Source organism: Vulpes lagopus, chromosome 24, assembly GCF_018345385.1.
Source record: "Vulpes lagopus strain Blue_001 chromosome 24, ASM1834538v1, whole genome shotgun sequence".
In the NCBI taxonomy this organism is placed as follows: Eukaryota; Metazoa; Chordata; class Mammalia; order Carnivora; family Canidae; genus Vulpes; species Vulpes lagopus.
The window spans coordinates 41,949,627-41,970,163 of NC_054847.1; the positions used below are offsets into that span (position 1 = coordinate 41,949,627).

A 20,537-nucleotide genomic window follows, 5' to 3' on the forward strand; every position below is an offset into this window, starting at 1 on the left:
GAGACTTGTTGCAGGGCCTGGAGCTGCGGGGTTCAAATCTCCCTCCTCTCGCAAGCCCCGCCCACCCGCTCGCTCGGCTCCTCCCCGATTCGGCGCCGCCGGCGGCCCGGGCAGAGGCCCCGCCCCCTCTCGCCGCAGTCGTCCAATGGCCGCGATACACGGCGGGGTGAAAGCCGCGGAGCTTTAGGTGCCCTCTTGGCGCCTGACCAGAGTCCTGAGGAATTCGGTTCCTCTTGAACAGTCACTTCCCCGAGTTGCCCCTGCGATATGCGCGGTGACGCTCTCCCCAAGGTTCGCTCGGAAGGGTCGGCCGAGACTCCCGAGTCCCGTCGCTGCCCGTCCTAGGAGCCCTGGGTCTTCACTGGACGAGCCTCTCGCCCCGCGGCATTCTGGGAGTGGTAGTTTTCTTCCCCTTGGTTCCTTCCAGGTCGACCGGCGTGGCCGCGGCCGCGGAGGACTACCATTCCCAGACGCCCGCGCGAGGTGCCGGCCACGTGACCAGCAAGGACACGGGGCTGGCCGCCGGGGGCCGGGCCGGGGCTCCGCAGCTGCCTGTGACACCCGGGAGCGGGCGGGCCGCCTGGGCCCCTGGAGAGCCCGCCATGGTGCGCGCGGGCGCCGTGGGGACGCACCTCCCGGCGTCCGGCTTGGACATCTTCGGGGACCTGAGGAAGATGAACAAGCGGCAGGTGAGGGAGGCCCGCGCGCCCCGGGGCGGGGGGCGGGGGTGGGGGGCGCGACCCCGGCGTGCCCGCGGGGAGTCGGGGCTCCCGCAAGGACAGCGCCTGGACACCGGCGCCCGCAGGCTCCCCGCCGCGCTGTCCGAGGCCCGGGGCTCCAATGCACGCACGCCCACCTGTGGGCAGGTGTGTGCGCTGGCTGGAGCGCGGGAGGGGCGGGGACCGGGATCCAGGCCCCGACGACAGGTGTGCTGGAGGGAGCGAGGCCGGGGGGAGCCCTCGGCCGTGAGTGGCCGCTGTCCGTGCACGCGAGGCTGCGGGCCGGCCCCGCAGGAGGCAGGCGAGCTCCCGGGGCTCCCGAGGCCTGCCCCCCCGCGGATGCGCGGCCGGAGCGCCGGCGAGCAGAACGGCCTCCGTGCCCTGGACGGTGTAGACGGGTTCGGCGTTCCAGAGGGGACCCCTTGGGTTCTGGCTTCGGGCTGCACCTTGACCCTAGGAAGCGGCGAGCGCGCAGGTGTGCGCACCTGGGGTTGATTTCTTGCGCTTCTGTGACCCCAGAGGAAGACTCCGCCCGCGCTGCCCTGAGTGGGCTCCTTGGCCAGCCTCGCGGACTTTCAAGGGAGGAGCGAGTAGGGACTGGAAAGAAAGGCCTCTCAGCCAGGAAAAAAGCGGTTGCTTAAGCTTCTAGAAAGAGAATTTAGGGGGCCTGGAGGGCAAAGTAGATCCTAATGGGTCCTAATACTTTTCTTTTATTGATGCAAAGAGTAAAACACGCTAAGAAGAATGGAAGCATCCTATTAGTGATTTTGATTGTCTTTGAAAATGCTGTAGGGGCTCCGGATGGCCCAGTGGGTTGAGTGTCGGCTCCCCAGATGGAGCCCTGCACGGGGATCCCCGCTGGACGTGGAGCCTGCCTGAGATTCTCGCTCTCCCTCTTCCTCTGCTTCTCCCTCCAAAACAAAGAAAAGCACTTAAAAAGGAAGTGGTATAGATTCTCATGATTTTGACACATACCGTCATGGTTGCCACGACACCGTGGGGTGGGATGATGCCCATGGCATAGCGCTACTTATTCCTGTAGACATAGGGGTTTGGTTGGGTTCAGTTTTCCAAATGGGATTTCATCTTCGTGCTGTCGTGTGGGAGAGTCTGGTGACTTGGATTTCAGGCCCCCACGTCTAAGCTGTGGTTTAGGATCTGGTGGTTTCCAGGTACACGTAGCGGATGAGAAACTCTCAGGAGCTTCTGTGATTAAGAGGAGTCGTGGCAGTGATTATTACCAGCTTGAAGAACCGACAGCGAATTCCCTGAGCACTGATACTGCTCCCAAGAAAATCCTCCAGAAATTAGAGCTTTTATTTAAAACCCTAGGCTTAATTGGCCGGGTTTTTTAAATGTCTCTAAAATGGGTACTGATTATTGGTGGTTGTAATTGCAGACTATCAGGGAAGGCCTTCTGGTGAATATATCAATTCCTAAACTAGTTTGGAAGATCTGTGTATTCCCACTCTCAGTGATAAGGCCTTCAGTAGCTGTTGCATTGTCTATGTTTTGCTAGTATTCTAATTAAAATGCAAAAGCTCGATTCTGCTGCCTCCTGGTCCTTTTTTTTTTTTTTTCTTCTAAGTGTTGTCCTGTTGTTTCTTTTTCTTTTTCCCTCCAAAATAGCATCCTCTGACACCTTGTCAGGCATGCATGCTCCACCAATCTTGGGAGTGGGACCTCCTTTCTCTGCTGTCCCAGCTTGCTATGAAGTAAGGCATGAGAGCACACGCAAAACAAGGACTCTTTGTTTCTGCAGCGAGGAAGAGAGGAAGGAAGAAATGCAGCTACTGGCGTTTCTGCTGCTTTGTCGGCCAGAATATCTGGTCTGAAATGTTTGCTTGAAACTCTCAGACATTGGCTGTTTCAGCTTTGGTTGACAAAGACCCTGAGTGTGGGTTTCCTTTTGAACTTTGCTGGGGCTATGAATGGCGGAGTGTAGATAGTTGGTAGGTGAAGATGAACAAACAAAAGGCACCAGTGAAATGTGGCGGTGTATTTTTTTTTTTTTTTTAACATTCCAGTCAGTTTGTCAATTGTTCAACCAAAATTGTGTTTCTAGATTCTAGGTGTTTAATACTAGACTTGGATTAGTAGGTTCTGTAAAGGTAGGGCGTTGCAGTTGATCTGCGGTTTTGCAGTTAGCTCAACTGTTAGGTTTTTGTATAATAGGTCATTTCTTTAGCAAATAGATGTCTTGCTCAGAGGAACTTTTTTTTTTTTTTTTTAGGAATTGATCTTACTTCCCCTTGATGAATTTTTCAAGCATAGAAAGTCATGCTGGAAAAGATATTGTCCATACTAGGTCTTTGTTGCATAAATGGCAAGGTTTTATACTCTGCTTTTATCAGGGTGGAGTCCGATGGTTTGAAAACCTGTCTAAAAATGACACTTTCTGTTTAAAAATGTGGTTTGGGGCTTTCCCAGTCAGATCTGTAATTCATGATGAAACAACATTTGCCTATCAAGGCCTTCAAGTTGGGCAGAGCAGCTGGAGAAGTTTTCGGAAGTGAGCTACGGTGAACAACTTCTGCTTTATGCTGATGCGCCTTGCAAGGTGGATTTTAATTTGGAAGCAAAAGTTTAACTTGTTACAGTCCAGCACTTTTAACAGTGATCTGCCTGGCATTCCGGTTTCCTTCTTTGCTCTTCTGGGGATTTAGGGATTTAGTGATAGTTTCATAATTTGCTATTGACACAGCAAAGAGTTTTTTTTTTTTTTAAAAAAAGGTGTATAATTTAATTTTGAATTATGTTTAACTTTTCCTTCTCAATTATTACATCAGAGTATCTTCACGGTTGTTTTAATTCATTTTTACGTCTGTATTTTCAGTTGTTTCCTCCAAAACTACCTGGAATTGGAATTACATAATTTCACAGACATGTAGTAGGAGCAATCTGAGCTCTGCTTTTTCTACCTTACTGCCACGTCAGAGTGTTCCATGTGTTCCAGTTTTGTCACCCTCTTCAAAGTAATTATCTTAATGGCCATATAATATTCTGTCAAATTCCTTTAAACATTTACTTTCCCCAGACTTTGGAATTATTCCATGCTCATGACAGAAATTTTAAAGAGTAGGCAATAGTTTATAGAAGATCCGGTTATTCGTAGTTCCACCCTCCCGAGATGGCCTCTGTTCGCCTTTGAGGGCAATTCCTTGTTTGTTTTACAGACTGTTTTGCAGTTTGCGGAGATTCTGCTGCAGCCTACACTTTTGTTTTAAATAGTGCAATGACTTGCCATTATTTTACTCAATAATTTCTCTGTTGTTGCTCCCTTATTTCCTTTTCTCCATTACTAGAAATAGGACCATGAGGCATATCTTTGGGCCCTAATTCCCTATCTGCCTTTATTGTAGACTGAATTGCTAAAGTAGGATTACTGGGCAGAAAGTAACCTCGTGATACTAGTGCCAGATTGCTCTCAGAATGACTGTGTCTGCTTGCCTTCTCACCACAATGTACCCTGGACCAGCGCTGAGTATTAGCATTAAAAAAAAAAATACCCCAAACTTGAAATTTGCTAGGCATAAAAAAGGAGAGGGGAGAGAGGGAGGCAGGATTTGGTTTGAACACTCTGTTTATTCACTGCTTGTATTTCTTCTTTGGAAAATTAATAGTTTTAAGCTTTTACCTCTTTTGTTGTTGTCGTCGTTGTTGGGATTTTAGTGTTTTTCTTACTATTAGTTTATTTGTGCTCACCATGTATTAAAGATGTTTATTTTCTCATGATTTATTCAACAAATTGAGAACTTACTTTTTGTCAGACTTGTGTTGGACATTGGAGGTACAGCTGTGAACAAGGCCAAAATGGCCTTTGCCTTTGTGGAACTTACAGTCTAAGGTAAAAGATACATTAAAAATGATATGTATAATTATGATAGTGATGGGTGGTATAAAGAAGTACAGGGTGCTGTGAGAATGTGTAACAAGAGGCTGTGGGCTGGTCTACAGCAGAAAGTAGCAAACTCCAGCCCTCTATCTGTGTTTAGAGACAGAGGGGGCTGGTGGAGTGGGGTTAAGTGGAGGAGAAGGGAGGGAGAGTCTTAAGCAAGTTCCATGCCCAGCTTTGAACCCAATGTGGGACTCATTCTCATCCGAGATCGTGACCTGAGCCGAAATCAAGAGTCAGGTGCTTAACTGACCAAGCCACTCTGGTGCCCCCCACCATCTATTTTCATAAAGTTTTAGTGAAACAGCCATATTCATTCCTTTCTATGTTATCTTTAGTTGCTTTCTTGTTACACTAGCAATGTTGAGTGATTTCAACAGAGACTATATATGGCTTGTAAAATACTTTATTATCTGGCCCTTTACAGAAGAAGTTTGCTGATGCCTAGTCTAGTGGGTCAGGGAGGGCTTCCCTGGGGAACTCATGTTAAAAGCAGGATTTAAGATGAGTGTTAGTATGTTAAGGAGTCTAGGGAGAGAGGCTCAGGGCAGAGGAACGAGCCAAGCGCAGCTCCTGGAGGGGATAGGAGCATGTGCTCTCTGAAGCATTGACAGATACGAGTGGACCTGGAGTGCAGTGAGCTTCACCTGCTGAAGCTAGGGAGTAGGGGGTGGACCAGACAGAGCCTTAGAGACCATATTCACCCTCGGAGTAGTGGGATGCAACTGAAGGGATGCAGTCGAAGGGCAGTGGAAGCAGGGCATAGAGATGATCAGGTGGCTAGAGGTGCATTTGCAAACGAGTGTAAGAGTGTCACGCGGAGAGTGCATTGGAAGAGATGTATACGGACATCAGGAGACTGGTTAGCAGGCTCTTGCAGTTGCCCAATGGGTTCTGTTGGTGACTTGGGTGAGAATGGTGCCAGTGGGGAGAGAATAGGACAGATTCCAGAAATGTTTAGAAGGTATAATGTATATAATGAATGGGGGGAGTGGGTAGGACAAGAGCCCTGGCATTAGGTGAGCACATATGGCGAAGAACAGGCAGGTAGAGGGGAATCATTGAATTAGAGACGTGGGGGTTGGGCAGTTTCAATTCCAGGTATGTTTGAGAGTGGTTGGTTCGGGTGGAGGGAGAAGGACTTTGGAGAGGAGGATGTCTGGGAATTAAGACACCAGAGCGCTGGACAGGATTTCCACGTGGCTCTTCGGATCACCTAGGACAGAGGTTGTGAGGAGGAAGGTTGAGGCAGGTACTAGAGTGAAGAGCTCTCCTGGAAGACACTAAGGGCGGAGGCCAAGGAACTTACATTCCAAGTAGTAGTAGGCACAGTGACTTTCATCCCTAAAGCCCCTTGGAAAACGGTAGATGTCTGCCCCGACAATCCAGCGAAGCCTGACAGGGTGGGCAGGTGTTGCTCTCTCCCATGTAGTCACCAGGGGTTGGGTGTGTCAGCAGGACAAGCTCTGGGAATCTTAACTCTGGTGTGAGGTGGGGTGAGGTCAGCTTAGCACTAGATACTATCTTGTGTGGCTTTCTGCCTATGTTCGTTCGTTTGTTCGTTTTTGTTTTTGTTTTTGTTTAAGATTTTACTTATTTATTCATGAGAGACACAGAGAGAGAGGGAGAGAGAGGCAGAGGGAGAATCAGGCTCCATGCAGGGAGCCTGACGTGGGACTCGATCCCGGGTCTCCAGGATCAGGCCCTGAGCTGAAGGCTGAGCCACCCGCGCTGCCCTCTGCCTATGTTCTTAATCAGACATTGTTTACTTTTTAAAGACATTTATTGAAAATTTAAACATCCAGGTGTTTACAGTTTTTGTTCACTCTGAAATGTAATTTCAGATGTACAACAGCCTCATTGCTAAGAACTATAGGGCTCGGAAGCCTCATTTGGGGCCTCTTTGGCCAGGGGGCTAAGGAGCAGTTCTAAACCATACTGCCCACCCTAGGCTCTCAGGTCAGATGTGTGCTCCCTACACTAGAGCGGGAGGTCCTCAGGGTAGAACTTGAATAACAGGGCTCTTCAGGGTTGAGGGTTCTGGGAAATCCCAGAGAGGTAAGTACAGTCTCATCGGGTAGGTCCCATGGATTGCTCTGGGGTTTTTCTCTCATTGCTCACCGAAAGAGAGACAGTATATGGAAGGCGCATTCCATCGGCAAAAGTTGAAATACTACCTGAGTTTGTAGTCTGTGTGAATTAGTTTAATGTCCTAAAATCACAACTTTACTTTTTTCTTTTTTTAAACAAGCTTATCTCCAGCTTAGGGTTAGTGAATATTCTTCTACTGGTTTTCACTTTGGTTCTGGCCTTTTTCGTTCCAGCTCTATTACCAAGTTTTAAACTTTGCCATGATCGTGTCTTCTGCGCTTATGATCTGGAAAGGCTTGATCGTCCTTACTGGCAGCGAGAGCCCGATCGTGGTGGTGCTCAGGTAGGTCCACAGGCTGTCACGCTGCTGCTCCAACACAGAGGAGCAGTGTTGGCCTCATTGAAAGCCTGCGTAACAACCAAGACTCAGTATTTTCATTGGATAGAGCGTTAGAATTGTCTTTGTATACCATTTTTCCTTTCTTTCTGGGCTTTGTTGAAAAATCTTATCTTTTTCAACACACATTTTAGAGCTTTTATCACGTTGATGTTAATGCTCCAGGGTAATATATTTGCTTTTGTATTTTAATGCTTTAATCCACCTAAAATAACAGTCCTATGTGATTACTTGTGTACAAGTTGATTTTTAAACATAAGTAATTTTAAAACCGTTACTTGGGGGCAGCCCGGGTGACTCAGTGGTTTAGATCCGCCTTCAGCACAGGGCGTGATCCTGGAGTCCCGGAATCGAGTCCCTCCTTGGACTCCCTGCATGGAGCCTGCTTCTCCCTTTGCCTGTGTCTCTGCCTCTCTCTCTATGTTCTCATGAATAAATAAATTAGAAAAAAAAGATTTTATTTATCCATTCATGAGAGAGAGAGAGAGAGAGAGAGGCAGGCACAGGCAGAGGGAGAAGCAGGCTCCATGCAGGGAGACTGATGTGGGATTTGATCCCAGGACTCCAGGATCAGGCCCTGGCCTGAAGGCAATGCTAAACCACTGAGCCATGTGGGCTGCCCAATACAATCTTTTAAAAAACAAAACAAAACAAAAACAAAACTGTTACTTGGTTTTCTTTGTACCAGACACAGGAGAGTGTTTCTCCCTTATGCTTTGCAGAGTGTGCTGTAGTTTTTCAAGCTGCTTCTGCAACACTGCTGTTGGTGGCTATTCTCTTCTTGAGGCTATTATTCTTATAAAGCACAGGCTGTTAATTCTTGAAAAGTTAATACTTTGACTTCACATAGCCGTCAAGTCATACAAGGCAGGAAATGTAATCAATTTGAAAATCAAGCACCATGTCTGGGAGCCCTTTGGTGCCTCAAGCTGATCTCTGTCCAGTATGTCCTAGACCAGCCTTACGGTGGGTGGGAATGGACCCCATGTGTTTTATAGGGGGCGAGCGGTAGGCTATAGCACTGACTGTGGCCAAGGCCAGCACGCAGGGTCGGTGGCTCACAAACCAGCACCCTTTCCCTCCACTGGGCCCTGCTATCACATCATGGGGCTTCAGCCTTGGCCTGACTTCACCAGGTTGCCCTTGTGTGGCTGGCCAACGGGCCTATTCTAGAGGGACACTGCTTTCATAAATTTAGGAGCCTTAGGATAGCATATGGGCTTCTGATTCACTGCTGTTCACACTATGCTTTAGGAATGCCCTGGGGTCCAGTGGCTAGGTTAGGAGGGAGAAGGGGATCAAGTGTGTGGATTCTAGACACCTCAGCCTTGTTTCAGTTATAACAGCTCCATTTTTATGTATTGTATATGGATATGCATTCTGATAGATTTCATTCGAAGGAAGGATTTTAAGGCTTTTTTTTTTTTTTTTTTTTTTCATTAGAAATTTAAAAATTTCTGGGGCACCTGAGTGGCTCAGTTGGTTAAGCATCTGCCTTCAGCTCAGGTCATGATCTCAGGGTCTTGGGATGGAGCCCTGCACTGGGCTCCCTGCTCAGCGGGGAGTTTGCTTCTTCCTCCCCCTCTGTCCCTCACACTGCTTGTGCTCTCTCTTTCTCTCAAATAAATAAATAAATAAATAAATAAATAAAATCTTAAAAAAAAAAGATTAAGACCTATAATTTAGGTGGGCCCTCTCACTAACAGATAAAGAACCTGAGGCCCACGAAGGCCAAGCCACTTACATGTCTTACAGTTACTTTTGGCAGAGCCAAAACTAGATCCCAGACATTCTGATTTTCCTTAAATCACACCAACACACTTGTACACAGAAATCGTTGTAACATTCCAGTCTGTAGGACTTTTTTTTTTTTTTTTTTCCAAAGATCCTTTATAGTTCTAAAGCAGTTTGGCTTGTCAGCATAAACTGTTGACATCATAAGAGATGCGTGGCCTTGGGGAACACTGACCTTTGGGGAATCCCTGGCCCATGAGGAAAGCAAGTGAGTTGATAGTAGTGAAAAATTTAAAGAAGTGCTCTCCTCATGGGACACAATAGTGACCCTTTTTAAAAAAAAAAATTTATTCGTGAGAGACACAGACAAAGAGACAGAGACATAGGCAGAGGGAGAAGCAGGCTCCCTTTGGGGAGCCCGATGCAGGACTCGATCCCAGGACCCCGGGATCACGACCTGAGCCAAAGGCAGACGCTCAACCACTGAGCCTCCCAGGCACCCCACAATAGTGACTCGATGATAAACTATTCTTCTGCCTCTGAGACTTGCCCAGGAGGTTTTTCTGGCCATAGTTCTTAATTGTTTGCTCTTCCTTTCCCTTGTAGTCATTTATATTTCTAGCCTTCTCTATGTTTCTTATTCAAATTAACTAATTTTGAATGCTAGATCTATTATAATACCCAGTGTCACTGGTTTCACTTTTAATAAACGCATCAGCAGGTACTTAGCAACCGGCCAGTGATTCTCCTTGCTGGTCTGCATGTGCCGATGAGTTTAAGGTGTTCCCAGCCAAGAGGGACACGAAGGCCAAATTCTTGAGCTGCTCCCGTGAGAAACCCACATTTTCCTTTGAAGCACTGCATTTCACCAGTCTGGTTCTTCCTCCCCACATCCTGCCCTCAACAAACTCGCCCGTTTTTTGATCGTATGGCCCCTATATTGCAGTCTTCTTCGGTCTTATTCATTTTGTCATGCAGTAAGACAAAGCATGAGCATATGGAAAATGCATTCTGATTTGATAATTTCAACTTCTACTAGATTGCAATTTACTTTGAATCCACTGAAGGTTTTTGGCTTGGGTTTAAACCAGTACCACGTAGGATTATTTATTGACCTCCAAATCAGAAGCAGTCAACAATTGTTAAAATTGGGCTTTCTGTAAAATATGGTTTAAAGGATGATGCTGCGGTAGTCCAAAGATTTGGGTTCAAATTTTTTTTTTTTTTAATTTATGACAGTCACACACAGAGAGAGAGAGAGAGAGAGACAGAGACACAGGCAGAGGGAGAAGCAGGCTCCATGCACTGGGAGCCCGATGTGGGATTCGATCCCGGGTCTCCAGGATCGCGCCCTGGGCCAAAGGCAGGCGCCAAACCGCTGCGCCACCCAGGGATCCCAATATTTGGGTTCAAATTTTGTCCCAAAGATCACTCTCTTAAAGCATTCATTTGTTTGCTTCTCTTCAAGCAGGAATGCCCACATCCTAGGTGCTGAGGGCGAGCCATGAAACGCAAGAATTGCCCTAGAGTATCAACCAGCCTTCAGAGTCTGCACTTCTGAATGAAGACAGTAAAGTATTTGTAGATGTAGGATCTTTTTTTAAGGCTAAAAGTTGGCAGCTTTTACTTCAAAGAGTTCACATTATACTCAGTTCTCTTTCTACCTAATAGAAGGTACAGAGGAGCCTGCTACTATCCTTTTCATACTTAATCTAAAAAGAAATCATTTCCTTTCTCACTTAATGTCATCATCATGAGCAGTCAGAGGGAACCTATGTGGCTTAAAAATTTTACAGATGAGAAATTATTCAAAGTTAAAGAAATAGTGATTTTCTGTAATTTGCATGAGTTGTGGGAGTGACTGGTTGGGGTTTTAGCTTCGTGATTTCCTTTATAACCGCAGCTGCAAATCAGCCTGCTCCTATTGGCGTACTTTCAAATCTTTGTGGGCTTTTAATATTTTATCTAATTACAGTAGTGCATTTTTTTCATTTGTCTTATTGAAAGAAACCCTCTTTATAGCTCCATAATGCTATAATGTTGTGTTTCTAGTGTCAAGCTATGCAAGCACCGGCTTAGAATGTTTAAAATTAATCCCATGTGTCTCTTTAACACACTGGTTTTATGCCATTTGTGATTCCTGTTTCTTTGCAAACCAGATTTTATACCACTTTGCTCAGTGCTGAAGGAAATAATGCATTAACATTCTAACATTTTTTGGCAAGGAAAAGTAAGTTTGAGGAGGGGAAAGGGCCCATCTGCATTTGAATTAGCTTGTGCTCAAATCTGTGTGATCTGGGACCAAGTTCATGTCTAGAGTGAAGGAGAATATAATCCGTGTTCACAAGTTGGTCTTTGAGGACTAAGAGAGTGAAAAACAGTTGCTGGAAACTAATCATTGCCTTGCTGGTGCCCTCACGCTTTGCCATGCTTTTTGGTTGTCAGGGTAACTTGAGCATTTTAGAATTTGAGTCTGCAAAATCACCAGTGGGTTAGACTAGTGTTAGTTTGGATGGTATCTACCCAGAAAGATCAAGTCCTTGTCGAATACTCATCTAAATGCACGTATCTGACTGTGACATGGTGGGTAAACTAATTGTTTTCTAATGATGCTGTGCAGAAAATCATTTTTGAAAGGACATTATTTTGCTTTCTAGAGATAATGGAGACATCAAATTTCTGACTAAAGAGACAATAATGAAGTTGACGACAGAGGCTTATACAAAGAAGGCCAGAACTGGCTTGAGAAGAAGGATGTGGTGGGAAGAGCCAGAGGGTGAGCATTTACCTCTCGCAGCTTTTAACATGCTTGACTTATGGAATTCAACTGAGATGTGTGTATATTTGTATTTTTAAAATAGGGCAGCGGTTTAGTGCCGCCTTCAGCCCAGGGCACGATCCTGGAGACCCAGGATTGAGTCCTATGTCGGGCTCCCTGCATGGAGCCTGCTTCTCCCTCTGCCTGTGTCTCTGCCTCTCTCTCTCACTGTATCTCTCATGAATAAATAAAATCTTTAAAAAATAAAAATAAAAACAATTCTCATTTCACTTTGTTCTGGCGTAAACATTGGAATGACCCTGTTTCAGTTTGTGTCCAGCTTGTGGTACTGCACCATGGGATGTGATGTCCACTTGTTGACTTACTGATAAAGAAATAGGTATGATCATAATGTGACAGCTGACTTAAAAATTTTACAGATGAGAAATTATTCAAAGTTAAAGAAATAGTGATTTTCTGTAATTTGCATGAGTTGTGGGAGTGACTGGTTGGGGTTTTAGCTTCGTGATTTCCTTTATAACCGCAGCTGCAAATCAGCCTGCTCCTATTGGCGTACTTTCAAATCTTTGTGGGCTTTTAATATTTTATCTAATTACAGTAGTGCATTTTTTTCATTTGTCTTATTGAAAGAAGACCCTCTTTATAGCTCCATAATGCTATAATGTTGTGTTTCTAGTGTCAAGGCTATGCAAGCACCGGCTTAGAATGTTTAAAATTAATCCCATGTGTCTCTTTAACACACTGGTTTTATGCCATTTGTGATTCCTGTTTCTTTGCAAACCAGATTTTATACCACTTTGCTCAGTGCTGAAGGAAATAATGCATTAACATTCTACATTTGGCAAGGAAAAGTAAGTTTGAGGAGGGGAAAGGGCCCATCTGCATTTGAATTAGCTTGTGCTCAAATCTGTGTGATCTGGGACCAAGTTCATGTCTAGAGTGAAGGAGAATATAATCCGTGTTCACAAGTTGGTCTTTGAGGACTAAGAGAGTGAAAACAGTTGCTGGAAACTAATCATTGCCTTGCTGGTGCCCTCACGCTTTGCCATGCTTTTTGGTTGTCAGGGTAACTTGAGCATTTTAGAATTTGAGTCTGCAAAATCACCAGTGGGTTAGACTAGTGTTAGTTTGGATGGTTATCTACCAAGAAAGATCAAGTCCTTGTCGAATACTCATCTAAATGCACGTATCTGACTGTGACATGGTGGGTAAACTAATTGTTTTCTAATGATGCTGTGCAGAAAATCATTTTTGAAAGGACATTATTTTGCTTTCTAGAGATAATGGAGACATCAAATTTCTGACTAAAGGAGACAATAATGAAGTTGACGACAGAGGCTTATACAAAGAAGGCCAGAACTGGCTTGAGAAGAAGGATGTGGTGGGAAGAGCCAGAGGGTGAGCATTAACTCTGAAGTTATATAAAAGAGTCAGAAACCAGAAATAGAAACAAAGAAACTAGGGGCACCTGGGTGGCTCAGTTGGTTAGGAGTCCGGCTCTTTGTTTCAGCTCTGGTCATGACCTCAGGGTCACAAGATTTAGCCCTGTGTGGGTCCCTGTGTGGGGGTCCTGTGCTGAGTGTGGAGCCTGCTTGGGGTTCTCTCTCTGCCCTTTCCTCCCTCTCTGTCTCTCTCAATCTCTCTCTTCCTCCCTCAAAAAAGAAAGAAAGAAAGAAACTCAATGTATAAGATAATAGAGTCATTGATTACAAATTTCATGTGTCAGGAGAGTTGTAAATAGTCCCATTTGTACTGTGTACTACATTTACTGTGTAAATACCACTCTTCTGAGACCTAAAATCTAAAACTGAATGCAAGTATATTACCTATATCATTGGCTTAATTCTATATTTGAAAGAAATCATTACCTAGAGATTAGTCATTGTGGTTTTAAATAGCAGTTGCAAGAAATCCTCCTAGAGATAACCACTGTTTAAAACTTAAGTGAATATTCAAGACATTCCCTGTGCCTATACAGATGTACGTGCATATATAACTTTACATAGTAGAGTTTTATTTTACTTTTTCACCCAGTAAGAAGTTGGAAATCAATTCCTGTGTCAAATGTACATCCATATATTTTTAAACAGTTATGTACTGTTGCACTGAGGACCTTAAAATTATAACTTAGCCAGTCCTCTTTTGGTGTTATTTCTGTTTTTTTTACCACCAGAAACAGTTATGTGATAAATCTTTTTTTTTTTTTAAGATTTTAGAGGTGGAGACACAGGCAGAGGGAGAAACAGGCTCCCTGCAGGGAGCCCGATGTGGGGCTCGATCCCAGGGCCCAGGGATCATCACCTGAGCCAAAGGTGTATGCTCAACCATTGAGCCACCCAGCTGTCCCTGTGATAAATCTTTTAATATTCATCTTTGCATAATTGTTCCAGCAATGAGTTCTGCTTCTGATTGACACAGCAGAGTGTATATCCTCTTATTAAAAAAACAAAAAGGGCAATTCTTCCCCTTTCTTGGTGACCCTTTCTTATGTTTAACCCTTGTTAGAAGTGTCTTTATCTTCTCTAAATCCCATGAGCTGTTTAAGGCTGGGGAACCTGGTTACCACTTTCTAAGACTTAACTTCATCAATCAGATTGTGGTTTTGAGTCCTCTCTTTGCTCCTTTTCTCCATCTGCTCACCTTCAGACTCTACACTATCGCATCTCCACTTGGTTATCTGTGAGGAGATGAGAGAGACTTCCAGCTGGTCTATTTTTAGACGTCCTGGGGACAGGCTTTGTATAAAGGAGAGGTTGGAGCTGCTGATTTACATAGGACTGGAGGGTACGGGGTGCCCTACCCAGTTTCCCGTTAGCGAGGTGACACTTGGGTCCACTGATTGCACCTTGACGTGAATTTTGTCAGCAGAATCATTGGCTCGCTTAGCCCCCAATGTCTACGATCATAATCATGTGCAGGTATAAATGTGGGATTCACATCTGTTTTCACTGCCCCAAAAGTGTGTTTGTTACATCTGAAAAGCCCTGTGAAATGTAAATGATGATGGTTCTTCCAGTTACAAACTAATTCTCCATGTACTTTGAAAGCTCTAACAGCCGTCTTTATAGAGGCTGTCTGGATGGGACTTCTCCACTAAAAGAATTAAAAACTAGCTTGATGACAGTTGTCAATTCCATTTGTACAAGTGGCTCAACTAATTATTTTAATTCTGTTATGGTGAATACAGCAAGGGAAGATGAGCAGCATCACTAGTTGAAATCATGTGCCTGCTTAAAAATCGTCCTGCTGTTAGTTGTGATGCTTTTGATTAATAAAGCCTTTTGAGACAGGGGTGAATGTCAGCTGTATAGCCCCAATCATTGCTACTCCCAAGGAAGATTTGTGTCACCAGGCTGATAGAGAGTATTTTTAAATGTTACTATCATCATACTATAAACAATTTTTATATTTCTGGCTTTTCATCCCAAAATTTAGGTTTTTACCATATGTTGGTATGGTTACCATAATAATGAACGACTATCCAAAATTCAAGGTAGGAATATATGTGTATGTCTGAATTAAAAATATGTGTGTGTGTGTGTGTGTGTGTATACATATGTGTGGATAGATAGATAGATATATCTTGGAGCTTTTGCACATGCAATTGTAAAGATGCAGTCTGTTTAAAATGTGGGTTTTTTTTTTTCCTGGAGAGTATTTGTATTTAACCACAAATTAACATAACTAAATTATTGACAACTAAGTTAGTTATATAAAAGAGCTACTTCCATCTTTTGTGTTCATAATGTATTCTAAAATGTCACCTCTTTATTACTTTTTATCATGGAAACCTTTACACATCCAAAAAAAAAAGTAGTACAATAAACCCAGTAATGAGGATCTCTGAACCTTAATAAAAATGGTATTTATATATTTGAAAAACCACTTGAAAAACAATAGAAAACCTACGCAAGAAGGAGCAATGAATTAGCTGTGTTTGTTGGGTGCTTGATCCTTAGTCATTATATCTGGGGGGCATTGAATAGCTAGTTTGGAGAACCAGGCAGGCATGGGGGAAGAGGGCATCTTTTGATTCTGTCCTCAGTCTAGTACTGAGCAGACTTCATCTGAATACATTTATAGACCAAACTTATTTGTAGAGCTCACAGTAATTTCCCACTGTGTTTTCTTTACAGTATGCTCTTTTGGCTGTAATGGGTGCATATGTGTTACTAAAACGTGAATCCTAAAAAGAGAAGAAGTTCCTGGGACCAGATTGAAATGAATTCTGTTGAAAAAGAAGAAACCTAATATATTTGAAATGTTCCACTTTCTGTATAAAAGGAAACAATGTGGAGACATTTTTGTCTTGTCCAAATAAATGATTCATCAGGAAAGATTGTTTTCTTTTGTGGGCTCCATTAGAACCTGCGCAATCTGTGTGCCGCTCATGGTTGTCATTCCAAACCAAGCACAGGGGTCTGGGCCACTTCCAGAATCAGGCAGGTCACTTCTGGACCTGCCAGTGGGGAAGATGCATGGTCCCCCACGATGTAGTTGTAATGTCTGAATTTCAAAAATAAAATTCTTTGCATAGCATAGTAGCATTTCTGGGAGGAAATGAACAGGCCCTTAAAAGGAAATGATTTCTTATTTATTACAGTATAATCTGATAAGTTAATAAAGCCTAAAACCCTTTTAAAAGGAAAGATGTAGGGACACCTGGGTAGCTCAGCATTTTGAGTGTCTGCTTTCGGGGCTCAGGGCATGATCCTGGGGTCCTAGGATCGAATGCTGCATCAGGCTCCCTACGGAGAGCCTCCTTCTCCCTCTGCCTGTGTCTCTGCCTCTCTGTGTCTCTTATGAAGAAATAAATAAAATCTTTAAAAATAAAAAAATAAAAGGGAAGATGTAATCTGCTTTGTGTTAGGGGTGGGATCTACCTTGAGATGGTTGGATAAATTATTTGAAAAATGCTTCGTAAATTAGGAAAATAGTGTGCATCGTCCTTTGAAAACTTACAAAAAGTATGGAAGAGTGAAAGGGGCTTTCTGTAGTTTTTCAGGGGCCCCCACTGTGTGTGTGTGACATGTAGGATGTATAGTCCTGCACAGAAAGTAGTTCTCATGAAACTATGGGATGTGCTTCTATGCCAGCCACTGCCTTAGGTGCTGAGGCTGTGAAGCCCTAGCGTGGATGGAGTTTGCAGTGTCGGGGAGGTACACACTGTTTTCACGAGTGACAGTTGCTCTTGAAGTAAGATTAGATAGGGTAAGCTGATAAGAGGGCAGAAGAGAATTACTGCTTTTCACATAGAGGCCAGGGAAGACCTCTCAGAGGACGCTGAGCAGAGTTAAGAAATAAGGCAGGTAAATCGTGGGGGAGAGCATTCCAGGCAAGTGTGGGGGGTGAAAGGGGGGAGATAGTGCCCAGAGAAGGGAATGATGTTCTCAAGCTTTAGTGAGCACGCAGAGCACCTGGCTAAGGACAGATTCTGACTCAGGAGGGCTGGGCTGGGGCCGGAGCCTCTGTGTTCCCAACTACCTCCCGGGAATGGCCATGCTGCTGGGTGGAACCTGGACCACACTGTGTAGCAGCGTTAGAGGAGTAGAAAGGAGGCCGATGATGTTTTCAAATGCACTCTTCAGTTTTATAGAAATGTTCTCTTTTCACCCAACAATGTGATGTTGACATCCTTTTGGTGAGAACGTATGAATCTCCATCATTCTTTGCAGTCTGTCCAAATCTGGTGGAAGAGCTTAGGATCCCTAAAAGCCACTTACCCACCTCTCGGCCTTGAGCAAGCTCAGTTCTCTCACATCAGATGGAGGATGACACCTGCACATACCTCCCTGGCCGTCCCCAGGAACAGGTAGCGAACTCTCTGAGTGCTCTTAGCGTGGGTACTTGACGTGTGTGCTGTACGTGCTCAGTCACCATTACCCATTGTTAGGGAAGTTTCCCTTTTCAGTGTGAATCTGTGCCTCGCTGCACACCTGCACAGCTCCTGGTCGGGGAGGGAGCAGCAGGCGTGATCCACGGGTGGGGGGCAGCTTGCCCTGTAAACCTTTGTCTCTGCCGAAATAGGTTGTGGCTGCAACAATGGCCCTCCTCCGGTTGAAATCAGCAAAGGAAAAGGGAAAAAAAATCTAGACACTTTTAAAAAACATTATTCTCTTGTGCCCTTTAATAAACTCCTTTCTTAAGAAAAAGAAGCTTTTTATTCCCTTCACTAAAAATGGAATATAAAAATGTTGGGTCAAAGCTTTATTATTTTATCATCTTCCTGGGGTCCTGTGGTTGGTTAATAGAAACTTTAAAGAAGTCTTAATGGGGCTGAGCTTAATTCTTTCTGCATGCCTGCCATCCTGAAATAAACCTCGCACGGCTCAGCCATCTGATGGTGGCTACTTAGCAAGCTTGAGCTCTTTGGGCCTGTTCGATGCTGTTGATGCTTATGCCGTGGAAGCGATGTGAGTTGATGCTAGATGGAAGCTCCTTCTTCTGGGGGTCTCGGCTGCAGCCTCACTGTCAGGAACGCATCCACAAGCACCGGGCCCGCATCCAAGTAGACGCGTGGGCCCGGCAACATCCCAACAGCTTATGCTGGCATCTTTAGGAAGCACCTCTTGCTGGGAGCTTTTGGGTGCTCCGTGACACACATTTCTGAGGAGTTGGGCAACTGTTTTTCCACTTAACCACAACTTAGAAGCCTCAACATTGGAAAGTGGCTGGTGGATGCTGGCCAAACGAGAAGACGACGCATAAGAAGCAAGGACGTCAGGGTGCCCCCCCGGTGTAGAGACAGACAGCCCACGTTTCAGCTCACCGAGGCCTCACGGTGTTCCAAGAGGACTTACAAAGTTAAGTGGTGTTTGCTCTACTGTGTTTAAATCAATACAAGTTTCCATCAAAAATGGGGAAGTTTCCAGTATGGGAGTAAGCTTCAATTTTTTTTAAGTTAGCAGTAGAATCACTGGCTTCCCAGCACATGGGCCCTAGTTGAGCTCTTTCTCCTTTGACAGTGAGTGTCTTACACACACACACACACACACACACACACACATACACACACACGCTCACACTGCAGCAACCAGCTCGTCGGCTTCAAACTGCTCTGTGGATGTGTCGGGCCCACCAGTGTCCCCAGCAAGGCATTGCTGTGACGTGGGGGAAGCCTGACCATTTTAAGTGAGCCAGGTACAAGGATCTCCAGGTGAGGGGGAGCAAGCTGGGCACCCACACTCTAAAAACCCCCTAGGCGACAGGTCCGCCCTTGGGGCTGAGAACCACTGAGAAACATCTGCCCAAGTTAGTTGGGAGAAAATGCGATGAGGGTGCTTGATCGTTCACATCTCCCTTCATGAAGACATCTTCAGATGGCAGGATAGGAAAAGCCCAGAAGCACAGTGTATCCATGGGCTGCCTTCCCACCACCATTTTCCAGTGATGCTAACGCCCCCATCAGGGGTCCTTGGTTTCCACTCCAGCAGCTCTTCTTAGGAAGCAGCCTCTGGCCCTGGGGCAGTGGACAGTCAGGAGAGTCTGATCCCGAAATTCTAGGCAGAGATCCAGCCACCGCACTCTTTGGGTTCAGCAAATTCCCTCGGTTTCCAGTAAAAGGTGTGGGTTGGGGTGAGGCGGGGCACAGTGACGGGAGGGATTTGCAGTTCACACAGAGGTTGAAGCCCTGCTGCCACTTATGAGATCTGTAGTCTGAAACTAACTCAGCCTCAGTTTCTTTATTTCCAGAACTAATGCCAAGGTGGGGCCAGAGTTTATTAGATGCTCATTTTGATCAAATAGAACTTTACCCTTTCTTTCTCAAGATCACTGGAGTTTAAATACTGAGAATTGACCGATTGCCTCTCAATCATCTTGAACCTTCTTTGCTGTCATCTTTGGGCATGGATTCTCTATTTTCACTGAATTTCCCATTTGCATCCCTAGGTTGTTGCAAACATATCCTACAACAGGGACATCAGCCCTCAGGGGCTCAGCTTTTAGCCACATGAAGCTTCAGGATGATATGAGGGGAGCAGAAAGCCCCTGTATGCTTGATCTTGCCTCTGCACCCATTCCATGTGGTTCTGCATCAGTGTGGGCCTGAGACGCTTCCTCCCATGCTCTCTAGGGCGCAGCCTTGCTTGGGGTTCCTCTGGGCTTCCCTCCGTCATCACCCAGGGCCACCCACCATAAGCCTCTTGTCAGGTTCCATGCTTTTCCAACAGTGTTTAGCTTTCACCAAATGGCAGGAATTTCTTTGAATGCACTTTATTTTTTAGAGCAGTTCTAGGTTCACAGCAAAATTGAGTGGAAAGTACAGAGCGTTCCCATATATTCCCCGTTCACCCAAACACAGAACCTCCCCGCCATCCACATCTGCAGCACAGTAGTAGTTAGTGTATTTTTTTAGGATGGGTGAACCTGTTAAGACGTCATTACCACCTGAAGTCACGGTCCATCCACATCAGGGTCTGCTCTTGGCTGTGTACATTCCACGAGCTTTGACAAGTGTGTGATGGCAGGTACCCATCGCTATGATGTCACACAGAATAGTTTACTGCCATGAATCCCCTGCGCTCTGCATCTTCATCTTTCTCTCCTCCAACCCCTGGCAACCACTAACCTTTTTATTGCTTCCATAATTTTGCCATTTCCAGGATGTCATGTGGTTGGACTCACACAGTACACGTGGCCTTTCCGGATTGGTTTCTTTCACTTAATTATTTGCTTTTAAGTGTCCTCCATATCGTTTTATGTCTGTTTTTATTTTTATCACAGAATAATATTATTTCATTGTATGGATGTGCCACACAGTGTATTTATCCCTTCACCTACCAAAGGATAGCTTGGTTGCCTCCAAGTTGTGGCAATGAGTCAAGTTGTCATAAACATCCACATAGAGGTTTTGTGTGGATCTAAGTTTTCAGGTCTGGGTAAATACCAAGGAGCATGACTGCTGGATCTTACAATAAGAGT

The 20,537-nt window shown here is 45.0% G+C and overlaps 1 protein-coding gene across 3 annotated transcripts; it reads left to right on the plus strand.

The window, feature by feature from the left end:
• Positions 1 to 499: 499 nt before the first annotated feature.
• SEC11C (SEC11 homolog C, signal peptidase complex subunit) lies at positions 500 to 15,952 on the plus strand. 3 transcript variants are annotated; one of them, XM_041739315.1, is made up of 5 exons: positions 500 to 689; positions 6,939 to 7,048; positions 11,494 to 11,612; positions 15,051 to 15,108; positions 15,752 to 15,952. In XM_041739315.1, exons 1-4 carry the CDS (start codon positions 603 to 605, stop codon positions 15,080 to 15,082), a joined length of 348 nt encoding a protein of 115 aa, XP_041595249.1. In that variant the 5' UTR covers positions 500 to 602; the 3' UTR covers positions 15,083 to 15,108; positions 15,752 to 15,952. The 3 variants fall into 3 exon arrangements, 2 of the variants coding, with proteins under 2 accessions (XP_041595249.1, XP_041595250.1); XM_041739316.1 differs by lacking the exons at positions 11,494 to 11,612; positions 15,051 to 15,108; positions 15,752 to 15,952 and adding an exon at positions 10,308 to 10,359 and having other exon boundaries at positions 503 to 689; XR_005985416.1 differs by lacking the exons at positions 500 to 689; positions 6,939 to 7,048; positions 11,494 to 11,612 and adding an exon at positions 12,872 to 13,013.
• The last annotated feature ends 4,585 nt before the right edge of the window (positions 15,953 to 20,537 follow it).

Coding starts and splice junctions, on each gene's coding strand:
- SEC11C (XM_041739315.1), top strand. CDS start 603: ATGGTGCGCGCGGGCGCCGTGGGGACGCACCTCCCGGCGTCCGGCTTG. Junction 690..6,938: donor GGAAGATGAACAAGCGGCAG/GTGAGGGAGGCC, acceptor TTTTCGTTCCAG/CTCTATTACCAAGTTTTAAA. Junction 7,049..11,493: donor CCGATCGTGGTGGTGCTCAG/GTAGGTCCACAG, acceptor TTTGCTTTCTAG/AGATAATGGAGACATCAAAT.